This window comes from Pristis pectinata, chromosome 1 (genome assembly GCF_009764475.1).
Source record: "Pristis pectinata isolate sPriPec2 chromosome 1, sPriPec2.1.pri, whole genome shotgun sequence".
Lineage (NCBI taxonomy): Eukaryota > Metazoa > Chordata > Chondrichthyes > Rhinopristiformes > Pristidae > Pristis > Pristis pectinata.
In genome coordinates this window covers 28603556-28627946 of record NC_067405.1, presented here as the reverse complement: position 1 = coordinate 28627946, position 24391 = coordinate 28603556, and the positions used below count along the sequence as shown (strand labels likewise).

The 24391-nt window shown below is 39.4% G+C and overlaps 1 protein-coding gene across 2 annotated transcripts in view; it reads left to right on the top strand.

Annotated features, from left to right (window-relative positions):
• The first annotated feature begins 2947 nt into the window (after positions 1-2947).
• Positions 2948-24391, top strand: part of ubxn4 (UBX domain protein 4) — a 41134-nt gene continuing 19690 nt past the window's right edge. The window contains exons 1-5 of one of the 2 annotated variants that reach the window (XM_052025015.1): positions 2948-3057; positions 12641-12743; positions 12887-12915; positions 17803-17921; positions 20204-20375. In XM_052025015.1, the coding sequence (XP_051880975.1) occupies positions 12664-12743; positions 12887-12915; positions 17803-17921; positions 20204-20375 (400 nt within the window). In that variant the 5' untranslated portion in view covers positions 2948-3057; positions 12641-12663. Of the gene's footprint in view, positions 3132-12640; positions 12744-12886; positions 12916-17802; positions 17922-20203; positions 20376-24391 lie in introns of both variants that reach the window. The other variant, XM_052025006.1, reaches the window with a different exon arrangement.

Below are 24391 nucleotides of genomic sequence, written 5' to 3'. Positions count from 1 at the left end.
TGTAACCCGAGGAGCCCATGTACCTCAGTCTCCCACTAGTCACATTTGAATCTCTGATCTTAACATTGAGCTCAACAATTTCAGATTCCTTTCACAAGAATGTTAGAAGTGGGAGTAGGCCATTGGTTATTTGATCAGGTCTTGGCTAATCTTTTACCTCAGTGTCACTTCCAGTACTAACCCCATATCTCTTGATGCCCCTTACTCTCCAAAAATCTAACAATCTCTGAATCGAATAATCTGTGATTGAGCATCACAGTGTTCTTTGGTTGAGAATTCCAAAGTCTTCACCCTTTCTCTCCTCATTTCAGGGAGAGGCCAATTTCTTTGAGACTGAATATAGATTTTAAGCATGCAGCCTGGGTAAACGTCTTCCTTACAACTGTACTGTAAAGTATTTTAAGAATTTTGAATGTTTCAGTGAAATCATCTCTCATTCGACTAAACTCCAAATGGTGAGGATCCAGTTTGCTTAATTTCTCCTCCTACTTCGAGTACATCCAATCATCCTAGGAACCAATATGGTAAACCTTCAGTGTGTTCTCTATCACAAGCATATCACTTCTTTAATAGGGAGACCAGACCTGTACTCAATATTCCAGGTATGGTGTCACCAAGGCCTATACAATTGCAGAAAGACTTGACTTCTCTTGTATTCATATCACATGTAGTAATACAGGCTGTTGGGTTTCTTAATGTTAACATTCAGTAATTAATATATGAGGAAATGCAGAAACACCAACCCCTTTCAATCACTCACCATTTAAAAAAATACTGATTTTTCTAAGATGGAAGAAGATCCAATAACAATGTCTATGCAGCATTTAGACAGGCACATGAACAGACAGGGAATGAACAAGCGTTTGTCAAGGGTCCACATGGTAGGCTTCTTAAGGTCAGAGGCCAAGGGATCCAGGGAGGCTTGGCTGTGTGGATTCAGAATTGGTTTGACTGTAGAAAGCAGAGGTGGAGGGAGTGCATTCAGATTTGGAGGGCTGTGACTAGTGGTGTCCCACAGGGATCGGTCCTGGGACCTCTACTTTTTGTGATATTTATTAATGCCTTAGATGAGGGGGTGGAAGGGTGGGTTAGCAAGTTTGCAGATGACACAAAGATCGGTGGTGTTGTGGATAGTATGGAGGACTGTCGAAGCATACAGAGGGATATTGATAGGATGCAGAGCTGGGCTGACAAGTGGCAGATGGAGTTCAATCCGGAGAAATGTGAGGTGGTACACTTTGGAAGGACAAACTCCAAGGCGGAGTACAAGGTGAATGGCAGGATTCTGGGCAGTGTGGAGGAGCAGAGGGATCTGGGGGTTCATATCCACAGATCACTGAAAGTCGCCTCACAGATGGATAGGGTACTTAAAAAAGCTTATGGGATGTTAGCTTTCATAAATCGTGGGATTGAGTTTAGGAGCTACGAGGTAATGATGCAGCTCTACAAAACTCTGGTTAGGCCACACTTAAGAGTACTGTGTCCAGTTTTGGTTGCCTCATTATAGGAAGGATGTGGAGGTGTTGGAGAGGGTGCAGAGGAGATTTACCAGGATGCTGCCTGGATTAGAGAATATGGATTATGAGGCGAGACTCAAGGAGCTAGGGCTTTACTCATTTGAGAGGAGGAGGATGAGGGGAGACATGATAGAGGTATACAAAATATTAAGAGGAATAGATAGAGTGGACAGCCAGTGCCTCTTTCCCAGGGCACCAATGCTCAATACAAGAGGGCATGGCTTTAAGGTAATGGGTGGGAAGTTCAAGGGAGACGTCAGAGGGAGATTTTTCACCCAGAGAGTGGTTGGTGCATGGAATGTGCTGCCTGGGGTGGTGGTGGAGGCTGATACGTTGGTGAAGTTAAAGAGATTATTAGATAAGCATATGGAGGAATTTAAGGTAGGGCGATATGTGGGAGGAAGGGGTTAGATAGTCTTAGGAGTGGTTTGAAGGTTGGCACAACATGGTGGGCCAAAGGGCCTGTATTGTGCTGTATTGTTCTACGGTATTGGTTTATTATTGTTACTTGTACCAAGGTACAGTGAAAAGCTTGTCTTACAAACCGATCATACAGGTCAATTCATTACACAGTGCAGTTACATTGAGTTCGTACAAAGTGCATTGATGCAGTACAGGTAAAAACAGTAACAGTACAAAGCAAAGTGTCACAGCTACAGAGAAAGTGCAGTGCAATAAGGTGCAAGGTCACAACAAGGTAGATTGTGATGTCATAGTCCATCTTACTGTATGAGGGAACCGTTCAATAGTCTTATCACAGTGGGGTAGAAGCTGTCCTTAAGTCTGGTGGTACGTGCCCTCAGGCACCTGTATCTACCTGATGGAAGGGGAAAAAAGAGAGAATATCCCGGGTGGATGGTTCTATGGCATGGAGGGATATAGACCATGTGCAGGCAGATGGGATTTGTTTAGAGTGGCATCATTGGCATAGGGTGGGTTGAAAGGTCTCTTCCTGTGCTGTTCTATAATTGGATAATTTCTGGATTAAATTTAGTAGGTGCTTCCTTCCTCATTTGATCATCCACTTATCTCTGGTGCCTTTCAGAAATGTTCCCTTTTGCTTTTTCCCTTCCCTCCTCTTCTGCATCTTACAACTTGTTTAATCTCTAACTTCAAATGTTATCTCTAACATCTCCCGCCACAAATACTGCCTGACCCATTTGCTTTTTCAGTGATAACTACACTATTACTCCTCGGGTGATGCATAAAGCGCTGGAGGAACTCAAAGGACTACCCATTTCCCCCCACAGATGCTGCCTGACCCGCTGAGTTCCCCCAGCGCTTTGTGCGGGTCCAGATTCCAGCATCTTGTGTCTCCCTCGGGTGATTGACGGCACGGAATCCGCCTCACGCTGGCGGTGGACGTACACAGGGCCCGCCTCCCTCGGGTGATTGACGGCTCCGAAGACCAGTCTGACCGGCGTAAGATCGGCGACGCGTCACTGCTTTTGTAAACGGCAGAAGGGCTGGAGGAGGAGAAAATAGTCGGCTGTCTTTGGTTTACGTGAAGAAGCAACGAGAGTGTCAGGACAATGCGCTGGTTCGAAGGCACCATTCCTGCTGCCATCGCTTTCGCTAAACATAACAATGCGGTTTTTGTAGTGTTCATTACAGGTATGGCAGTGGGCCGAGCTCGGGCAGGTGGGCTGAGGCCTAGCCGGAAGGAAGCCTCGTCATTCCGGCTTCAGGCTGCCCTTGGAGCAGGAGCTCGGCGCCGGGGTCCGACACGTCACCTCTGGATGCCGTTGAATTGTTTAATCAGATCAATTCGAGCAGGATTTTATCCTTTTAAACAAAAAACACACGCGTAGCAGCAGCTTCTGACTGGTGGGAAAATGCGCCATTGGGATATTTCAAGGATGCCTTCGAATTCGTGGGCATTTTGATTTGTGAAACTGATTTTTTTTTGTTGTTTGACTCAGATATTGCTTCTGTTTTCAAATATCCCCGGTGATGAAACAATGTAAATACGGCACTCAGGGCAAACCTCAAAAGATGGAAAAGCTGTGTGTCTTTCATTGTTATGTTGTGCACAAACAGTACAATGATGCACTTGTATTTATTTGCATTATCATATCATGGCCGCGGGTGAAATTAAAGTTTGCTAAGTTTTTTTTGTTAGGAAGATAGCTGCTCCTTTTAAACTGTTACTGTCCAGCCTCGCCTGGATACAACATAATACTTCTCGCTGAGCTTTTCAGAAAAGGAGTTGACTTTTGACAATTTAGTGTGCTGGACTGCTGGCATACGTGCATTAAAGACTCCACTGTGAATCTGTTGTAACAAAAAAATCACCTTGACTCTTAAGGCAGCAATAGCTTTCAAGATGACACCTACTTGCTACGATGTTACGAACAAGCTTGTCATGTACCAACATAAATCCACGTTTAAATTGTGGATTATGGACCTATTTGTTAGGATGAGGGCCTTTTGTTCTCCTGCTCTTTTCACCTTGTGTGAAGAGCATTTTGAGCAACAAAGCTCAAATCTTTATATTTTAGTAAAAAGGAAAATAGTATTATTAGCAGATGTTGCTCTCCTTTCAAGTATCAAGTTTTTGAGAATAATAGATCAAAATTCCAGTTTCCTCTGTATTAGTGATATGTCATTGACTATAGGTTAAAGTGTATACTCTACATCAGTCTGTTAAAATCAAAGCTGGTGAGTGCTTTTTCCTATAACTTTTGTAAAACTGAACTATAAATGCAACTTTTTAAGTTTGCAATTCCTGTGTATAGGGAATATCACAAGTTCATTTGCTGAGGTCTGCACAATTCCTGGGTCCCAACAGGGTTATGGTTACAAAGCTAAATGGAATTTTGTTCCATGGGTAAGGAATGAGGAGGAAAAGGGGCAACTTGTTGGAAGCATTCATTTGTCAGATGAAGGCTGGATCAGGCTCAATTGTAGCAATCCGCATGGTCAAATCAACAGAAGTTCTTGCAGTTAAGGCTGACACATGAAAGTTTGCCACTTGGATAAGTAGCGGAAGAACATGTGCTTTGGAAAGTAGAAACAGGAATAGTTTGATCCTGTTCAGTCATTCAAATCGATGTTGATGTTTGACTCTATTTTATTCATTCATGTGATGTAGGCATCTTTTTAATCTATCTCTAATTGTGCTGGAGCTGAGTGACATTTTCAAAGGACAGTTAAGTAAACTATATCACAGTGAACCTAGAGACACATACAGAGCAGATCAGATAAGAAAACTGAATGCATTTTTGTAACAATCTGCTAATTTTGTAGTCACCATTTTGGTTTTCAGATTTCAAGTTATTTAATTAATTAACTGAATTTACTTCCCCATTTGCTAGTTTTGAACTGTTGGTTAAATCATTATTCCAGATCTCTGGTTCTGTTGCTAGATTAATAATTCCCTCTTGCTGTACTCCATATACTCACATTTACCCCATATTGTTTAATAATTTTGATTTAATAAAAAAACTATCAATTATGGATTTAAAATATACCTCTTGACCCAGCATCAGTTGCTGCTTGCAAAGTAATGGTAATTTCTGCCATACATTTTGTGTAGGAGTGCTACTGAGATCCTCTATGGGTGATAGGTCCTTAGTAATTGAAACACAAAATACTGCAAGTGGAAATGTGGGGGGAAAAAATAGATAATGCTGGAAATGCTCAGCAAGTTGAGCAGCTTTTAGGGAGAAGGGAATGGAATAAACTCTTCCAGTTGACCTTTTATCAGAACTCTTTACCAGAAGTTCTTCTTTAGGTTTGCTGATAGAACTGCTCACAGTACAACAGATGTGGTCTAACCAGGACTTTGTCTGGCAGTAGCATGACTTCTTTTCCCCTGCTTTCCATTAGTTTCATTTATTATTTTCTCTACTGTCAGTAATATGTCATTAATACGTGTCTGTGGACCCCTTGTACTCTATGGACTGGCATTGTTGGTAGCTTTTCACCATTTTGAGTCAAAGTGGATGACTTCGTGTTTGTTCACTTTGAAATCTGTTTGCCATATTTTTACTCTTTTGCTAAATCTGTATCTCTTTGTATGTAAAGGAAGTCAAAGTTGAGTTTATTGTCAAATGCACAAGTACATGTATTCCACAGGTACAGTGAAAAACTTAATTGCAGCAGCATCACAGGCACATAACATCACAGCATGCTATGTTATGCTCACAATGCCATTTATCTTTGTGTCATTGGGAGACTTATGCATCTTATTTTTTTATCCTGTCATCCACATATCTAATAAATACAGCAAATATTTGTGTTTTCATATCGTCACTACTTTTTTCCTGGGATTCAAGTATCTGTCGCTTATCCCTGTAGTCTGTTGTCTCTTGCTCGGTTCATTGTTTTTAAATGTTATGAATAATGTTATGAACTTCAATTTTCATGAGAGATTTCATATATCATCTGGAAATCCATACAAATAACATCCGTACACTTTCCTTTCCCTTGCTTTAGATACCACTAAAGTTCATCAGGCATGATCACCTGCACTCCTTTAATCTGACCACCTGAGTATTTTCTAACAATAATGTTAAGATCAGCTAGTCTCTGCTTCCCTGTTTTCCTCCTAATTATTTTTTTTAAATATTACAATCTCAATCAACAGTTTTCACGTTCAATAAAACTTCAGAAGCTTATGATTTAAGGCATCTGGAGTGTTCTTATCCACTTCCTGAAAGCAATGAAGTGGAAATCACCTGCTCCTAGACATCTGCTTTTTTTTATTATTTATTTTCCTCACTATATTATGATATGTTTGTATTAAGCTTTGGCAAACCCCTGTTCCTGATTCCACATCTTGTTCATTCTTCTCAGCTGTCCACCAAGTATCCTCTTCCCTTGGGAAGAGAAATAGAGTTAACATTTCAGGTCGAAGACCATTTGGCAGAGAAGGGTCTTCAACCTGAAATATGTGTCTCTTCCCACAGCTATGGCCTGACCTGCTGAGTATTTCCAGCATTTTCTGTTCTTCAAGCAGATTTCCAGCATCTGCAGTTTTTTATTATTTTCACATCCTCTTCCATTGACATGTTGATTTTGAGGAGCTGTTTTATAGGGTATAGTACATCAGCTAAACCTTGGATTAGTCAATGCTTCCATCTGCAGCTTTGCCAATTCTCAAATACTTCCAAGGGCAATTGGGGGCAAGACTTCCTTACTGTGCCACCCAAAACTTTTTGTCGCTTACTGGACTTTGGGATACAGGGGGCTAGAGATGGGAGCCTGCTATATCTAGATAGGCATTTGGGACCACGGGCATCAATTCTGGGCAGGACTGATTGAAATTAAATTAATGGGAAGAAGACTCTTTTATGATTGTTAAGAGAACGAGATAGATAGGTACATCTATATTGCTTGTTTATTTGTCCCCAGTTTGTAGAATTATATGGTATTATAGTTTCCACAAGTTTTTCTCTGCTTGCATCTTCTTGGTCTGTTACATTCAGTGATCTCTAAAGCTTTTCTTAACTGTTAATCTGACCAATTTTTCCTTAGTAATCAAATATGCTATTATGATTTTTAAGATGACAAGATATATTTTGATCTTTGAAGGTTGACGGCAGTCTTGCATATACATTGGATCAGATGGTGGTTTTAATTAGTGCATTTGAAGAGTAGAATAAATTATAAATCTAGTGTTTAAGAAAGCAAATGAATAGTAGACACAAAATCAGACAGTAAGTATGTCCTTGTAGTTGCTCTATCTGTGGTTGTGTTTTTTAAGGTTGGGAAAATCAAGAAATATTGCAATATTTTATACTGGAGGTAAACCAAGCCTTTGGTGTTACTTGCTAAAATATGAATAAGTGGGGGGTAAAAGGCATTTGTGATGTGGTTCATTAGATTTCTTCCTTGTTTTGAGGATGAAAAATAATTCTGGCTCCTAGTTTCATAGAGCAGGCATATCATCTCTGATAATCCGATCAAAGAACGGGACTAGCATTAAGTGTATTACAATAAATTAGGAACTGGGATGTCATTTATTTTAAATTTTTTGCCTAAACTATAAAGGACTTGATCTATTATCATTCTCTTGATGTAACAGATGGTCCAACATTTAACAATTTGAACAAAGTTCCAAGATTTGAATATTGTTAAAGTATTCACATGATTAACGTGGTTCTCAGATACCAATCCTATCATGATTTAAGTTCTTAAAACATGCACACACTAAAGTGGGGATAAATTAGTTGGAAAATACTAACATTGTAAGACCCACAATTAAAGTTGTAAAACAAAATCTGAATTTGACGTTTTGTTTATAATTTAAATGTATGGTGCTTGATTTAGAGCTAAAGACAATAAGAGCTGGAACAGGCCACTGGATCTCTGGGCCCTTTCTACCTTTCAGCACCATTATGGCTGATCATCCACTTCAGCATCCTGTTTATACCTTCTCCATTTAACAGTAAAAAAAACATAGTTACCTCCTCCTTCAATGTATTTAGTAACTTGGCCCCCACTGCTTTCTGTGGTAGAGAATTGTACAGGTTCATCCTCCTGTGTGTGAAGAAGTTTCTCCTGATCTTGGTTCTAAATGATACACCTTGTATCCTGAGGAAATAACCCCCTGGTTCGGGCTTCTTTCTCTATCTAGTCAAACTACTCTAGAATGTTGAAGGTTTCTTTGAAATTCCCCCCCCCCCCCTTTGTTCTTTTGTACTCCAGTGAATATAGGCCTAACTGACCCAACCTTTCTTCATCTGACCAGCTATCCCAGGAATCTGTCTAGTAAATCCTTGTTGTACTCACTCCATGGCAATAACTTTCTTCTTCGGGGAAACCAAAACTGTGCACACAAATCTGGATGGGGTGTCACCAAGGCCCTGTATGGCTGCAGCAAGACATCTTTGCTTCTTAAATTCTTTTAGAGCAAAGCCAACGTGCTGTTTGCTTTCTTCACTACTTCATGTACCTGAACGTTTACTTTCAGTGATGAGTATTGAAGGACATCCAGGTCTCATTGTCTTTTCTCAGTTCATCAGTATTCAAGTAATCTTTGTATTTAGAACAAAGTGGATAAACTCATTTATCCTTACTACCATGCAGTTACCCACTCAACCAACTTGTCTAAAACACATTGGATCCTCTTTGCAACCATCTTGCAGCTGTCACTCCCTCCCATCCTTCCTCTTCCCCCCCTCCCCACCCCCCAGCTTTGTGTTGTCTGAAAAATTAGAGACTGCACTTAATTCCTTCATCCAGATCATTGATAACCATTTTGAATCCCTGAGGCACCTTGCTAATCATTGCCTACTACCCAGAAAAACTGATGTTTATTTTATCTCGTTTCCTGCCTGTCAACCAATTCTCATTCTGTATACTGATATTACTTCTATTCTCAGTGCTTTAACCTGTAATGTTGGACGTTATCAAAAGTCTGCAAGTCCCAACACATGGACATGAGATTCTGCAGATGTTGGAATCTGGGGCAACACACAAAATGCTGGAGGAACTCAGCAGGTCAGGCAGCATCTATGGAGGGAAATAAACAGATGTTTTGGGTCAATACCCTTTATCAGGACTGGAAAGGAAGAGGGCAGAAGGTTGGGGGAGGAGCACAGGCTGGCAGGTGATGGGTGAGGCCACGTGAGGGGGGAAGGTAGGTGTGTGGGGAAGGGGGGATGAAAGGGAGTGATGTAAGAAGCTGAGAGGTTATAGGTGGAAGAGGCAAAGGGCTGAAGAAGGAATCCAACACGCCACATCCACTGGTTCTCCTTTATCAGTAACATTCCATTAGATTTGTTAAGCGTGATTGCTCATTCATAAACCCATGGTGACTTTATCCAATCCAATTTATACTTTACAATTGTTTCTCTAGCTTGCTTTTTGCTCTATATTAAACCAGCCTGAACAACATTTTTTAAAATCATGAAAAGCTTAAGCAAAGAAGAAGTTTCCTTTTTGTACATAATGGAGATTGAGAAATGAAAGTTAATGCTACTTAATTTTCCCAGGTCATGTAAGTAATCAGCAGTTGGAATAACTTTTTCCCCTAACAAAACAGCCAGATGACATCCCAGAATTACCACAGGGCAGCTCAGCATAGCTCACCTTGACAAAATCCAAATAATTATAGTGTTCGGTCATAGCTCAGTTTTTAAATGTCTGAACAGACTCAAGAAGTAGAATGGCCTACTCTTGTTCCTATGTTAATATGCATCTTCAGATTCACATGCTAGTGTTAAAGGAATGCAAAGAATAATGGTCCATTTTCTGTTAAAGATGTTGCTATTAATAAAATGGCTTACAAACATTTGGCTCCAGAAGTGCATGCGTTTTCAATTTAAACAGCTTCTCAGTCTGATTGTTCCTCTTTCCTTTTCTGTTCATGGTTGCACCCCTGCCTTTTACTGTAACCTCTACCAGCCCAATGGAGGCACAGTGTATTTAAAAAGTTATCACGGTGGTGCAGCAGCTGTCTTACAGCTCCAGGGATCCAATGGCCATGTATGCTATCTCTCTGGAATTTGCATGTTCTCCCCTTGACTGCTGTGGTTTCCTCCCACATTCCAAAGACATGCTGGTTGGTTAATTGGCTACTGTAAATTGCCCTTTAGTGTGTGTAAGTGCCAAAAAGAATTAAAGGGGGTTATGTATGGGAGAGAATAGAACAACAGGAAAATAAAAAAATGGAGGAACAGGACACTTGGGATTGCTCATTTGGAATGGCTGAATGGCTGTCTCCTGTGTCAGAATAAGTTCAGTGGAGAGGCACAGATTAATTGAGAAGTCTTCTTGAATTTCTTTAAGGAAAAATGTGTCTTACCAAATTGATTAATTTTTTAAGGCAGTAACAAAGAGGATTTGATTAATTTTAGTAAGGCCTTTGATTGGGCCTCGCATGGTAACCTGGTTAAGAAAGTGACAGCCCATGGAATCCAAGTGAGAGTGGCAAATTTGGATCCAAAGTTGACTCTGTATAGATCAGTTGGAAATCCGGGTGTAGAAATGGCAGATGGAGTTTAATCTGGATAAGTGTGAGGTGGTGAACTGTACCAAATAAGACACCAAGTAGTGTGGCAGGAAGTCTGGGATCTTTATTTGTTCACAGATCCTTAATGGTAACAGGATAAAAAGTTTTTAAAAAAAAAAACACACATATGATATTTGGTGATGGAATCAAATATGAGCAAGAAGGTTACACTAGAATTATATGCAACAAAGAAAGTTTGAATACCACGTAGAATTCTCCTTGTCACACTATAGCAAAGATGTGATTTCACTGGAAAGGGCACAGATTTACAAAGATGCTGCCAAGACTGAAGCATTAGAGCCATGAAAAAAAGTGGGATCTGCTGGGGTTTTCCTTGGAACCAAGTATATTTAGGGAGATTTAATTGGAATGCATAAAGTAATGAGAAGCCTAGGTTGAGTAAATAGGAAGGACCTATTTCCCTTGTTAGGAAGCCTTAAAGCAATCACTCGATTAGAGAAGAGGTGGTGGTAGTATGGGTCTGGAATTCACTGCCTGAAAGAATGGTTGAGGCAGAAACCCACATCACATTTTAAAGAGTACCTGGATGTACACATTGTCGGTAGGACTATGGATATAGAGCTGAGAGGTGGTATTAGGCAAGAGGCAATTTAGCCCAGTGACTGGCTTTGACAAGATGGGCCGAATGACCACCACTTCTGTAGTAAATTTTCTTGGACTTATAATTTGCAGCTCTCTGAGAATTATTGTTTTTCTTCTGCCACCACTCTCTTCATCTTACCATTAGTATCTGTTTTTAACTACTTTGACTTGGAGCTCTGGAGTTCCCTCCCTAAATCTCTTGTGTTAGTCTTTCCTATTTAAGGTTCCCCTTAACACCTACCATCTTGACTGAACTTCCCAACACTACCTCCTTTGCCTTGGTGTTAATTTCTGTCTGATCATAAGCATTTGAAGCACCTTGAATTGATTCCATTCATTAATGGTGCAATATTAATCCAAATGTTGTTGAGGAAAACAAGATTGCCTAGATTTTCCACTTTTTTTTTGCTAATGTTTTTCCAACATAATGAAGACTCATTTAGTACGTGCCTCTTGTACTTACCAATTCCATCAGCAGAAATGATATCAGCAGAAGGATATGCACCTTGTCTTGTTCCACCTCTGCACTGTGATAGATAAATTAACTGCTTTATGGTCTTTAACTATGGTCGATGTACTTGTGCAAGTATGCTCAGATGCTACCAGTCACAAACAGCCTTTTGATTGGTCGCATGTTGGATGACTTGTTCTCTGGAGCACAGAACATTTTTAGGAAACCTGCTCCTGTAGTGACCTTGAAGCTAACAATGTTATCAGGGTTTAGGAAGGTTTCACTCAGAACTCTGGATATGAATATGAAAGTGATCCAAAGGATTTCCATTGCAGATACTAGTCTGATTTTCATAATATATAATGAGATACTTTTTAGACTGTCAGTGAATATTATTTAAATCATTATTATTTAAATAGCATTTTGGCACGTCATCATTAAGAAGAGTAGATCCATCTTTTAGTTATCTTTTGTTTTTTTCTGTATAATGAGGAAGAAGGTTAAGGGTAAGGCAAGTTAGATATTTTAATTTAATGTGCATGCAATAATTTAATATTTTAGAAATATTTTGGAATTTTAGGTGATTTTGTTCTGATTTGCAATACTTTTAGCATTTAATTTCTCTGCTGTAAAACGGATGGTAAAAAGGAAATCCATGCCAAGTTATCAAAAAAAAATTAGAATTAGTTAAGAATGCTTCATACTTTAATGTTTTTCTTTTCAAGTGAGGAATATTTCCAGCATTCCATTGTTTTGTTTCTGCCTTTTGTCGTTATTGTTTATCTTACAATATATTTATTTTTAATCTGACTTTGTCGGCAGGCATGCCAGTCGGTTTTGCCTGTTGTAAATGAAAGGCGGTGGTAGCTGCTTCATATTTTAGATTCATTCCTGGTTTTGTTAAAAATATATTGTACTTGTATTAAGTATAATTTTCAGGTATTTTTGCATTTAATATCTTAGAATGCACTCGTGCAATATTGATCTGATTTACCAGAGTGCATTCTAATCAAGAATAAGTGCTTAGATTTGAAAGTGGTAATGAACTGCATGTCTCTCAAATAATGTCTCTGGTCTGTTTTGAATACTAATGATTTTTATTTTTAGGGAATGATGAACAGTCAAGACAGATGGCTGCAAGTTGGGAAGCTGAAGGAGTAGGAGAAGCAACTGTAAACACTTTTGTTGCTATTAAAATAGATGCTAAAAGGCAAGTATCCCATGTACAGTGTGCCAAATGGTAGATTGTGGGGTTTTAGTTTGTTTTTTTTTAATTCATTAACCTTGAGATGATTTTAAATATTAGATCTAAACACCATTATAATATTTGGCATTGCTTATTTTTTTCTACAGTGAAGCATGTATGCAGTTTTCTCAAATTTGTATCCTTTTCCTGAAAGTTAAGATATAGTTTTCATTGAACTACTTTTTTAAAGATGGGAAATTTTGAACTTGTCAATAATAGTAAATGACGTACAAAGGAGACTTCAGAAACATCAGATTCTCCAATAATGACGGTCCTATATTCACTGAGGTCCACAATACAGAGATCTTAAGATCCATTACAAAAATAGACCTCTCACTTGCCCACTGTCACAAATTGGGACACACATGCCAGCTCTTTCTTTTTTTCTCTGGATCTCAGGCTATTTTATACTTTACCATTTTGTTACTCCCATTATCATTGATATTTTGTGCATTTGAACTCCAACATTTTCAGGCTTGAAAAACTCATGGTAAGGGACTTCTTCCTCATTTGTCAAAGTCCACCAATTGTGAGGTAACATTTTTCAGTTCTCCAAATTCCAGAAGTTTATGAAAGTTAATTGCAAAATAAAACAGAAGCTCTTTGTACCAAAGACCTTGTTTTGGACAACTCTGTTATAATTCAGTTTCTAAGGAATATACTCTTCACAAGGATATATTTTCTTTGGTACCACAATACACAGAGGCTCCCTGGGTTACAGAAGACCTGACTTCTGGAAATCTTAGCTTATGCAAATTCCCCCATAGATTTTTAAAGCATTTTTCAGAACAGGAAAGTAAGTTACAGAAATGCAAACATCTTTGGGAATTACGAATTGGGGAACAATGTAACATCCATGGATACTTTAAGGCCACTAAAACTAGCCATTGGATGAGAGACATTCTGATTCAGTACCATTGTAACTATTTGGGAAGACAATAAATATTCATGTTAATCAACCCTCATTGAAGTTACTAGTTTCTGACTTTTGGAAAAATCAGTTTACGGACAGTTTTTGGGAACTGAACTCTTGTGTAACCTGGGGACTGCCTGTACCAGATTTATTACATTTATTTTTATATTCTGGGATAGAGTTTTAACTCTTGACATTTGAGTTGCTGATCCATCACCATAACCACCTGGTTATTGTGACCTAATACATGCTAATGGAAGAAACCTTCAATCTGAATAGCAATATAGTTTTTTTTTACATTTTACCTGGTAACAATCATTGCTTGTGTGTAACTTATTCTACACAAGTAACCATGGAATACACTTTGCATCTCACTCAGTGCTCTGATTATGTGTTCTGATCAAAAATTCAAACTACTTGGGGGATATAACTTGTACAATACAAATTGTGATCTCTTACCAAAAATCCTTTTGGTGATTTGTGAAAATGAGGAAGCTTGATGTTATAGCAAAATGGAAAAAAATTACAATCTACTAAGTAGTGAACGTAATCTGATTTGAAAGATAAGATTTTAGGTGTAGAGCTGATTTCATGAGTATTTAATGTGTTTATTTTCTTTTTAGCATGGAGGACTTTGTTGATCAAGTGGTAATTTTTGAGAAGTTTAAATACCATATATTGTTGTTCTGCTATAAGGTGGCCATAAGCAGGTTTTATCAATAAGTATGTATACAGTTTTATGAATAAAACACTTTTTAGAATACTTTATAAAATGATTAGTTGGAATGGTGCTTTTTCATCAATTTTTTCCAGATTAAAGTTGTTTTACCAGAATAAGACATTAAATAAGAATTCAATGAATGGGCTTGTACAGAATTAGAGCTGGGAAGTTAGAGAAGGCTGAGTCAGATCTTTGAGACCTTGGGGTAACTGAAATAAAAAGGAAAAGATATGGTGGTGGGGGAATTATGTCAATGTTTGAAATACCAGATAATTTTAAAAATAGTGGTGGATAATGTACAAGAAATAGAAGTATTGTTAATTTTAGAAGAAATTCACTAGAAGAAATGTAACTAGATCTTTCTCTTGCCTTCCTCTGAGATGGACTCATTTTGGGCTGGTACAAGTTGGCCTTGTTTCATTATTAATATTGGAAAAAGCTGTATATTTGAGGCAAGGCCTTAATCTTAACATTTATTTTATTCTTCAGAATTTATTCTTTTACTAGTATTTCATGGTAAAAGCCTTGGAAAATATTTTTTGGCCTCAACAAATGAAAAGTTCCAAATCAGTGCTGAAAGGTGATATGTGTGCCATTTTGTTTAATTAACTTGCAGTAGAACTATTTCCATTAAGTAAAATTTCTTACTGGTCTTACGTACATTTGTCACACAGTTGAATTTCATGCAGCTGTCTCATTTGTAATGGTGTTCCAATTTACATTGTTACTATGTACTTGTCTTTCTATAATAAGACAACAGCTGTCCAATCAGTGACAAATCTTCATTTAAATAATTCAGTATAAATAGGACGGTCTAGGTTTTGTGAGGTATTGTGACTGTTTTATGGTGAACTGCCAGCAATACCCATCCAAATAACAACAAGTTTGCAACATTGACAAATGCACAGCTGATCACTGAAGTTGCAAACTTGGTGACAGCTTACCAGTGAATCTGTGACTGGGTTAAATTTCTGAAATCTGCAAGGTGTCCACTGATGGTGCACAAACTTGCTGATACTTTCCAATAGTTCTGTTCTTTTGAAAGGATGTATTACTGTGAGGAAGAAAGGTAAGGATAAGGCAAAAGTCTTAATGATGCAATAACTTGAATGCTAGAGTCATAGAATTATATAGCATGGAAACAAGTGGACCAAGGTACCTACCTGAGCTAGTTGAATTTGCCTGCATTTGACCCTACCCCTCTAAACCTTTCCTATCCATGTACCTGTCCAAAATTCTTTCAAGCATACCCACTTGTACCATTTCCTCTGGCAACATGTTCCATATACTCACTACCCTCGGGTCTCCTTTAAATCTTTCACCTCAAACCTTTCACCATAAACTTTTTCCCAGGGCAACAATGGCTAACACAAAGGGACATAATTTTTAAGGTGATTGGAAGAAGATATAAAGGGGATGTCAGAGGTAAGTTTTTTTTTTACACAGAGAGTGGTGGGTGCGTGGAACACACTGCTGTCAGAGGTTGTGGGGGCAGATATATTTGGGACATTTAAGAGAATCTTAGATAGACACACGAATAATACAGAAATGGAGGGCTATGTGGGAGGGAAGGGTTAGATAGATAATAGAGCAGGATAAAAAGTCGGCACAATGTTGTGGCCCAAAGGGCCTGTACTGTGCTGTAGTGTTCTATGCCCTCTAAGCTTTTCTACCCTGGGAAAAAGACTGTGACTGTCTTACCCTATCAATGCCCCTCATGATTTCATAAATTGGAATTGATTTATTATTGTTACATGTACCGAGATACAGTGGAAAAACTTAGTTTTGCAAGCCTTCATACAATCATTTCAAAACGTTAGTACTTGAGGTAGTACTAGGGAAAAGCAATAAGAATGCCAAATATAGTGCTGCACTTACAGAGAAAGTGCAGTGCAGCTAGACAATAAGGTGCAAGGCCATAACGAGATAGATTGTGAGGTCAAGAGTTCATCATTAACTTACAAAGTCAAAGTCGAGTTTATTGTCTTATGTTCAAGTATAATGAAAAACTTGCTAATATTTACCAGTAGTTCACTAGTTCACTACTCTCTGCAGCTTCTTACGTTCCTTCACATTCAAATTGCCATACTGAACCATGATGAAACCAGTCATGATACTTTAAACAGAGTCTTAAAACAGCAGGATAGAAGTTGTCCTTGAACCTGGTGGTGCGTGTTTTCAAGCTTTTGTATTTTCTGCCTGATGAAAGGGGGAGAAGAGAGAATGTCCAGGGTGGGAGGGGTCTTTGTTTATGCTGGCTGCTTTCCCGAGGCAGCGAGAAGTGTTGGCAGTCAGTGGAAGAGAGGCTGGTTTTTGTGATGAGCAGAGTTGTGTCCACAACTCTGCAATTTCTTGTGATCTTGGGCCCAGCACTTGCCATACCAAGTTGTGATGCAACCTGATAGGATGCTTTCAGTGGGGCATCTTTAAAAATTAGTGAGGGTCAATTAGGACATGCCACATTTCCTGAGAAGAGGTGTTGGTGTGCTTTCTTGGCCATGATGTCTACGTGGTAGGACCAGAACAAGCTCTTGGTGATATTTACACTTAAGAACTTGAAGTGCTCAACCATCTCCACCTCAGCACTGTTGATACATACAGGGGCATGTGCTCTGCCCCTGAAGTCAATGACCAGTTCTTTTGTTTTGCTGACATTGAGGGAAGGTTGTTATCTTGACATTATGCCACTAGACTCTCTATTACCTTCCTGTACTCCTCCTTGTTGTTATTTGAGATCTGGCCCACTACAGTGGTATCATCTGTGAGCTTGTAGACAAGGTCACCTCTCGATCTCCTTCACTCCAGGGAAATCGGTGCCATGCTATCCAGTCTCTATAAGTCAAGTCCTCCAGTCGTAGCAACATCCTTCTGAATCTTTTCTGCACCTTCTCTAGCTCATTCACTTCAAATATTTTGGGTTTTTAGGTGATCTTGTTTTATTTCTAATTTTTCATTGTTTATTTCAGTTTTAGTCATTGTTGATTGCATTTCAAATTCAGAAGTGTTAAATGAATTTGGCATTTTTGTCATCGTTCAAAGATTTTCTACCAATTCCATCCACGGAGTTTAATTTGGCAAACCTGCATGACCTGGTTACCTTGTGTAAGGCTCTGACAAATACAGGGCCTCAGTGATGTAGTTCAGTGAGCTTCTGTCCAAAAAGATGTTCTTTGCAGATGCACCAAAGATAAATGTTGGACAGTTGGATTTCCAAGCAGTGAGAGCAACCTGTGGGCCCCACTAAGTGGATTCACTCTGATAGGATTGCAGATATTTACAAAATAAAACTTCTCTACTGGTATCAGTTCACATGGATGGATAACTAAAGATATTGTTCGACTTGCGTTTGCATTTTACTCAACAATGATCCTTAAATCAGTAACATGCAGATCCTGTGGTATGCATTCCATCAAGCTTTTTTATAGGAGACAATGGAATTCCATTGGAGGTTATTGCTGGAAGTGTGACTGCAGAGGAACTTGTAGCTCGAATTCAGAAAGTGAAAGAAGTAAGCAATGATTTTTTAATGTTGTGATTGTTTATTGGTAATTGCATTTAATTTTCATTTTAGTGGAGCTTTAAGCTTAAACTAAATAACCAAAATGCGTGAACATACAGGAGATTATGAATACGTGATCTGACTTTTAAAACTATTTAAGGTATCTTTTGTTCTCTTTTGGAGTCTTTTTATTTTAACCATATGTATGCTATACAAAATTGGAACACAGTGATAAGTAAAGATATGAATGTTTTGAGAAAAGATGTGCATTTTCTTCTCATGGTTAATCAACCAGCAAGTATACTTTACATATTTTTTATATCTAATTTAGCAAAGCTAATGAAATCTCCTCATTCAAGTGTGACTTCCCTGTTAAAATTCAAATGTCATTAACATTATCTATTGGTTTTCATTTAATAGATGACTTACTGCAATGTGAAATTATTATTTTTGTTTCGATGGTGTCAGAGCCTTAGATTGCTAATTCTGCTTTCCCAGCAGTTTCTGTACAGTTGCTCTTTAGCAAACATCTTATCCAGATGGTTTCTATGCTTTCTTCTCCTTGCATCATAGTGAGAATCAAAAAATAAAATGCTCATGGTTACCTAACTGGCTTAAAGCTTGACTGTATAACTGAATGGATAATTGGTGGTACAATTGCATTCATGGCTGGTCGATTCCTTTGCTGAATTCTTGTATACAGTCTTTCATGTATTGATTCAGAGAATTGTGGAATCATTATGTTGATATGCAGATTATGTGTGGAAAGGTTGAGAGTAGAAAGTAGTGTAGTAACAGATTTCCTTCCAGTTACTAGAGTATGAATAGGTTTGTGATTTGCTGATATAATTCTTCTCCAAGATGATTTATTCTTAAGAACAACAGAAATAATTTTCATTTCCAGAGTACCTTTGAAGACTTAAAATAACCTAAAGCACTTCACAGTTCTAGTAATATAGGGAAGTGGAATACTTAATTTGATGGCATCAACAAAGAGCAGATAGATGAATAGTTAGATAATTCAACAGTGGTATAGATTGAGGGATAAGTATTGGTCGAGATTCTTCCTTGCTCTTGTTCTATGTGATTTTTATCATATTTACCTCTAAGGGTAGACAAAAACCTCCCTCTTATCTTAAATAATGCCACTCTATAAGTGCAGCACTCCTTCTCAAGTGTCAGCCCTCACTATGTACTGAAATCTCAGGAATGGAGTTTTAACTCTGAACTATTAGACTCTGATGTGTTAGTGCTGCACTGAACCAAGTCTGACAACAATGTTGTTTAGAATTCATTTGACAATTTAAAATTTTCTACTTATTCAAAAATTCTGTTGATGTAAATATTAAGAATTTCTGATGCATTTGTTCCAAATCGAGTTAACATATCATTTACATTAATGACCTGGAAGAAGGGGCAGACTGTAAGATATCCAAATTTACCAATGATACAAAAGTAGGTGGGAGGATATTTGGACTCTGCAACTGGATATTGAATGGCTAAGTGAGTGGGCGAAAATGGAATTTAATTGGAATAGTAGGAGGTTATGCACTTTGACTGGAGGAATCTAAAGGCAAACTATTATTTCAATGAAAAAAGATTGCAGATGAGTGAAGTACAGAGGGATCTTGTGTACGAATTGCAAAATGTTAGCCAGTAGCAACAATTGCAAGAGAATTGGAGTTTAGAAATAGGGCAGTATTGTTACAATTACACGGGGTACTGGTGAGGCCACACCTGGAGTAATGTGCACAATTTTGGCCCTCTTATTTAAGAAAGGATATTCTAGTATTGGAAGTAGTCTGAAAGTGATTCACTGACCTAACTCTTGAGATGAGAAGATTGTCCTATCATGAGTGGCTGAAGAAATAAGGTCTATATACCTTGGAGTGTAGAAGAGTGTGGAGTGATCTAATCTCAAACAAGGAGACATAGGTATAAGATCATTGGGGGGCATGTCAGGGTAGATGTTGAAATATTTCCAATAGTGAAAGAATGTCAAACAAGGAGACATGGTACAAGATTTGGGATGGTCATTTAAAACTTCAAGCAGAAGGTGGTGGATCTCTGGAATCCTTTACCCCAGAGGGTTGTGGAGGCTAAATCATTTAAAGAGGAAGTAGATACATTTTTGAAAGATCAGAGATGGGAGCTATGGAAAACTGACAGAAGAGATGAGATGAGGCTTGGGGCAGATCAGCCATGTGGTCATGATGGTTGGGTGTCTTGAGGGGCTGAGTCGCCTTATCCTGCTCTATTTTCTTATGTTCTTGTGTTTTACTTACTGTTAGATGCATAGACAAAAGAATGTAGCAGCAGGTGACAACCAGGAAAACCATATTGGTCAATGCCATGCTTCAACAAGCAAGTCTGCAGAAACTGTTCAACCTAATGAGCCTCAAGGTTTTACTACAAGAACGACAGAAACAAGGGCACCAGAAGAGCTTGAAGAAAGATCGAAAGGTAAAGGAATTTTTCAAGCAATAACAAAAATGATTGACCATTACACGAGGAATGGAATCTTATTATTCAAGTGGGAAATATTGTAATTTTCCCCATTTCAAAAATTCAAGCATCGGTATGTGTTTGTTAGTGAACCATGAACATTTTCAGAAAATGGTTTGATTATTTTGTGTTAGTAAAATTTAAATTCATTGATACTCTAAAAATTGTCTGAAGAACCCTTTGATATTTTCAGGAATTTATTTTAATGCATTTATAAATGTATTAATTTCTGACTGAGTGTTAACACTTTTGCCTCTGAGCCATGTGTTTGTAGACAATGATCATTTGAGACTTGAAAGCACAACATTCCAGTGTATCACCAAGGGAGACAAAATTATGAGAAATATAAACAATGTAGATTGCAGCAAACTTTTTGCCATATCAGAGGTAGCTAAAACTAGAGGATATAGGTTGAAGCTGAGGGCAAAGAGATTCAGAGGGGATGTGAGGGGCACCACCTTCACCCAGAGAGTTGTCAGTGCTTGGAATGTCTGAGAGAGTGGTTAAATCTGGGTCACTGACAGTATTTAAGAAGTATCTTGAACACTTGAGTCACTTTGGCATATAAGGTTATGGACCAAATGCTGGGCGATTGGGTTGAAATGGAAGGGTCCCCTCTGGTCAGAGTGGAGGAGTTGGGAGGATTCCATGTTTCCATGTTGTACAATTCTACGATTCTGAGTGAATATACTCAGAATTGGTTACACCTGAACCTGAGGAGGGCCAATATCCTTGCAGCCAGGTTTGCTAGGGTGGTTCAGGAGGGTTTAAACTAGTTTGCGAAGGGGATGGGAACTGGAGGGGGATGGGAACCAGAGGAGTAGGTCAGAGGAGGAAGGGGATGGGGAAAAGTCAGATCTAACAGGTAGAGAGGCTTTGAGGAAGGAGAAGCAGAGTTCAGGCTATAAAAGTAGTAAGGTGGATGGGCTAAAGTGCATTTACTTAAATGCAAGAAGCATCAGGAATAAGGGAGATGAACTGAGAGCTTGGATAAGTACATGGGACTACGATATTGTGGCTATTACAGAGACATGGCTGACATCAGGGCAGGAATGGATATTGAATATTCCTGGTTTTTGTTTTAAAAGGGATAGGGAGGGGGGGAGAAGAGGTGGAGGGGTGGCGATACTGGTCAGGGACACTATTATAGCTGCAGAAAGGGTGGATAATGTAGAAGGATCCTCTCTATAGTCAAGATGGGTGGAAGTTAGGAACAAGAAAGCAGTTACTCTACTGGGAGTATTCTATAGACCCCCTGGTAGCAGTAGGGATACTGAGGGGCAGATTGGGAGGCAGATTTTGAAAAGATGCAAAAATAACAGGGTTATTATCGTGGGAGACTTCAACTTCCCAAATATTGATTGGTACCTGTTTAATGCCAAAGGTTTAGACAGGGCGGAGTTTAAGTGCGTCCAGGATGGATTCCTGTCACAGTATGTTGACAGGCCGACTAGAGGGGATGCCATATTAGATCTAGTTTTAGGTAATGAACCGGGTCAGGTGACACATCTATCGGTGGGTGAGCATTTGGGGGACAGCGACCACTGCTCCATAACCTTTAGCATTGTCATGGACAGGGATAGGAGTAAAGAGGACAGGAAGATACTTAATTGGGGAAAGGTGAATTATGAGGCTATAAGGTGAGAACTTGAGAGTGTAAATTGGGATGACATTTTTGAAGGGAAATGTACTATGGTGATGTGGTTGATGTTCAGGGATCTCTTGCAGGATGTTAGGGATAAATTTGTCCCGGTGAGGCAGAGAAAGAATGGCAGGGTGAAGGAACCGTGGGTGACAAGAGAGGTGGAACAACTAGTTAGGAAGAAGAAGGCAGCATGCATAAGGTGTAAGCAGCAAGGATCAGATAGGGCTCGTGAGGAATATAGAGTAGCAAGGAAGGAACTTAAGAAGGGGCTGAGGAGAGCGAGAAAGGGACATGAAAAGGCTTTGGCAAGTAGGGTTAAGGAGGCTTTTTTCTCATACGTAAAGAGCAGAAGGATGGCTAGAGTGAAGTTAGGTCCAATTAAAGGCAAGGTGGGAAGATGTGCCTGGAAGCTGTGGAAGTGGGTGAGGTTCTCAATGAATACTTCTCTTCAGTATTCACCAAGGAGAGGGGTCTTGATGACGCTGAGGACAGTGTTGGTAAGGGTAATGTTCTAGAGTATGTAGATATCAAGAGAGAGGATGTGTTGGAGCTGTTAGAAAATATTAGGACAGATAAGTCCCTGGGGCCTGATGGAATATTCCCCAGGCTGCTTCGTGAGGCAAGAGAGGAGATTGTTGAACCGTGGCTAGGATCTTTGAGTCCTCGTTGTCCACGGGGATGGTACTGGAGGATTGGAGGGTGGCGAATGTTGTCCCCTTATTCAAAAAAGGTAGTAGGGATAGTCCAGGAAATTACAGACCAGTGAGCCTTACGTCTGTGGTGGGTAAGCTGTTAGAAAGGATTCTAAGAGATAGGATCTATGAACATTTAGAGAATCATGGACTGATTAGGGACAGCCAGCATGGCTTTGTGAAGGGAAGATCTTGCCTCACAAGCCTGATAGGGTTCTTTGAGGAGGTGACCAGGAAGATTGATGAGGGTAGTGCAGTGGATGTGGTCTACATGGATTTTAATAAGGCGTTTGACAAGGTTCCACATGGTAGGCTTCTTCAGAAGGTCAGAGGGCAAGGGATCCATGGAGGTTTGGCTGTGTGGATTCAGAATTGGCTTGACTGTAGAAAGCAGAGGGTTGTGGTGGAGGGATTGCATTCGGATTGGATGGCTGTGACTAGTGGTGTCCCGCAGGGATCGGTTTTGGGGCCTCTACTTTTTGTGATATTTATTAATGACTTAGATGAGGGGGTGGAAGGGTGGGTTAGCAAGTTTGCAGATGACACAAAGATCAGTGATATTGTGGATAATGTGGAGGGCTGTCGAAGCTTACAGAGGGATATTGATAGGATGCAGAGCTGGGCTGACAAGTGGCAGATGGAGTTCAATCCGGAGAAGTGTGAGGTGGTACACTTTGGAAGGACAAACTCCAAGGCGGAGTACAAGGTAAATGGCAGGATTCTGGGCAGTGTGGAGGAGCAGAGGGATCTGGGGGTTCATATCCATAGATCACTGAAAGTTGCCTCAGAGGTGGATAAGGTAGTTAAGAAAGCTTATGGGATGTTAGCTTTCATAGGTCGTGGGATCGAGTTTAAGAGCCGCGAAGTAATGATGCAGCTTTACAAAACTCTGGTTTGACCACACTTGGAGTACTGTGTCCAGTTCTGGTTGCCTCATTGTAGGAAGGATGTGGAGGCGTTGGAAAGGGTGCAGAGGAGATTTACCAGGATGCTGCCTGGATTAGAGAGTATGGATTATGAGGAAAGACTAAAGGTGCTAGGGCTTTACTCATTGGAGAGGATGAGGGGAGACATGATAGAGGTATACAAAATATTAAGAGGAATAGATAGTGGACAGCCAGCGCCTCTTTCCCAGGGCACCAATGCTCAATACAAGAGGGCATGGCTTTAAGGTAATGGGTGGGAAGTTCAAGGGAGACGTCAGAGGGAGGTTTTTCACCCAGAGAGTGGTTGGTGCATGGAATGCGCTGCCTGGGGTGGTGATGGAGGCTGATACGTTGGTCAAGTTCAAGAGATTATTAGATAAGCATATGGAGGAATTTAAGATGGAGGGATATGTGGGAGGAAGGGGTTAGATAGTCTTAGGTGTGGTTTGAAGGTCGGCACAATATGGTGGGCCGAAGGGCCTGTATTGTGATGTATTGTTCTATGGTTCTAATATGCCTCTCAGATGAGACAATAAAACTGAAGCTGCAGCTAGAGATTATGCTTTATTTGTAAAGGGTATTTTTGAGAACTGAATTGGAGAACTGTGTTTACTTGTTATGGCACAAAAAAATTCAAGGTGTTTGGGTAAAGCCAGTATAATTTTTGTGAAAGGAAAATCATATTTGATGAATTGGAGTTCTTTTGAAGCA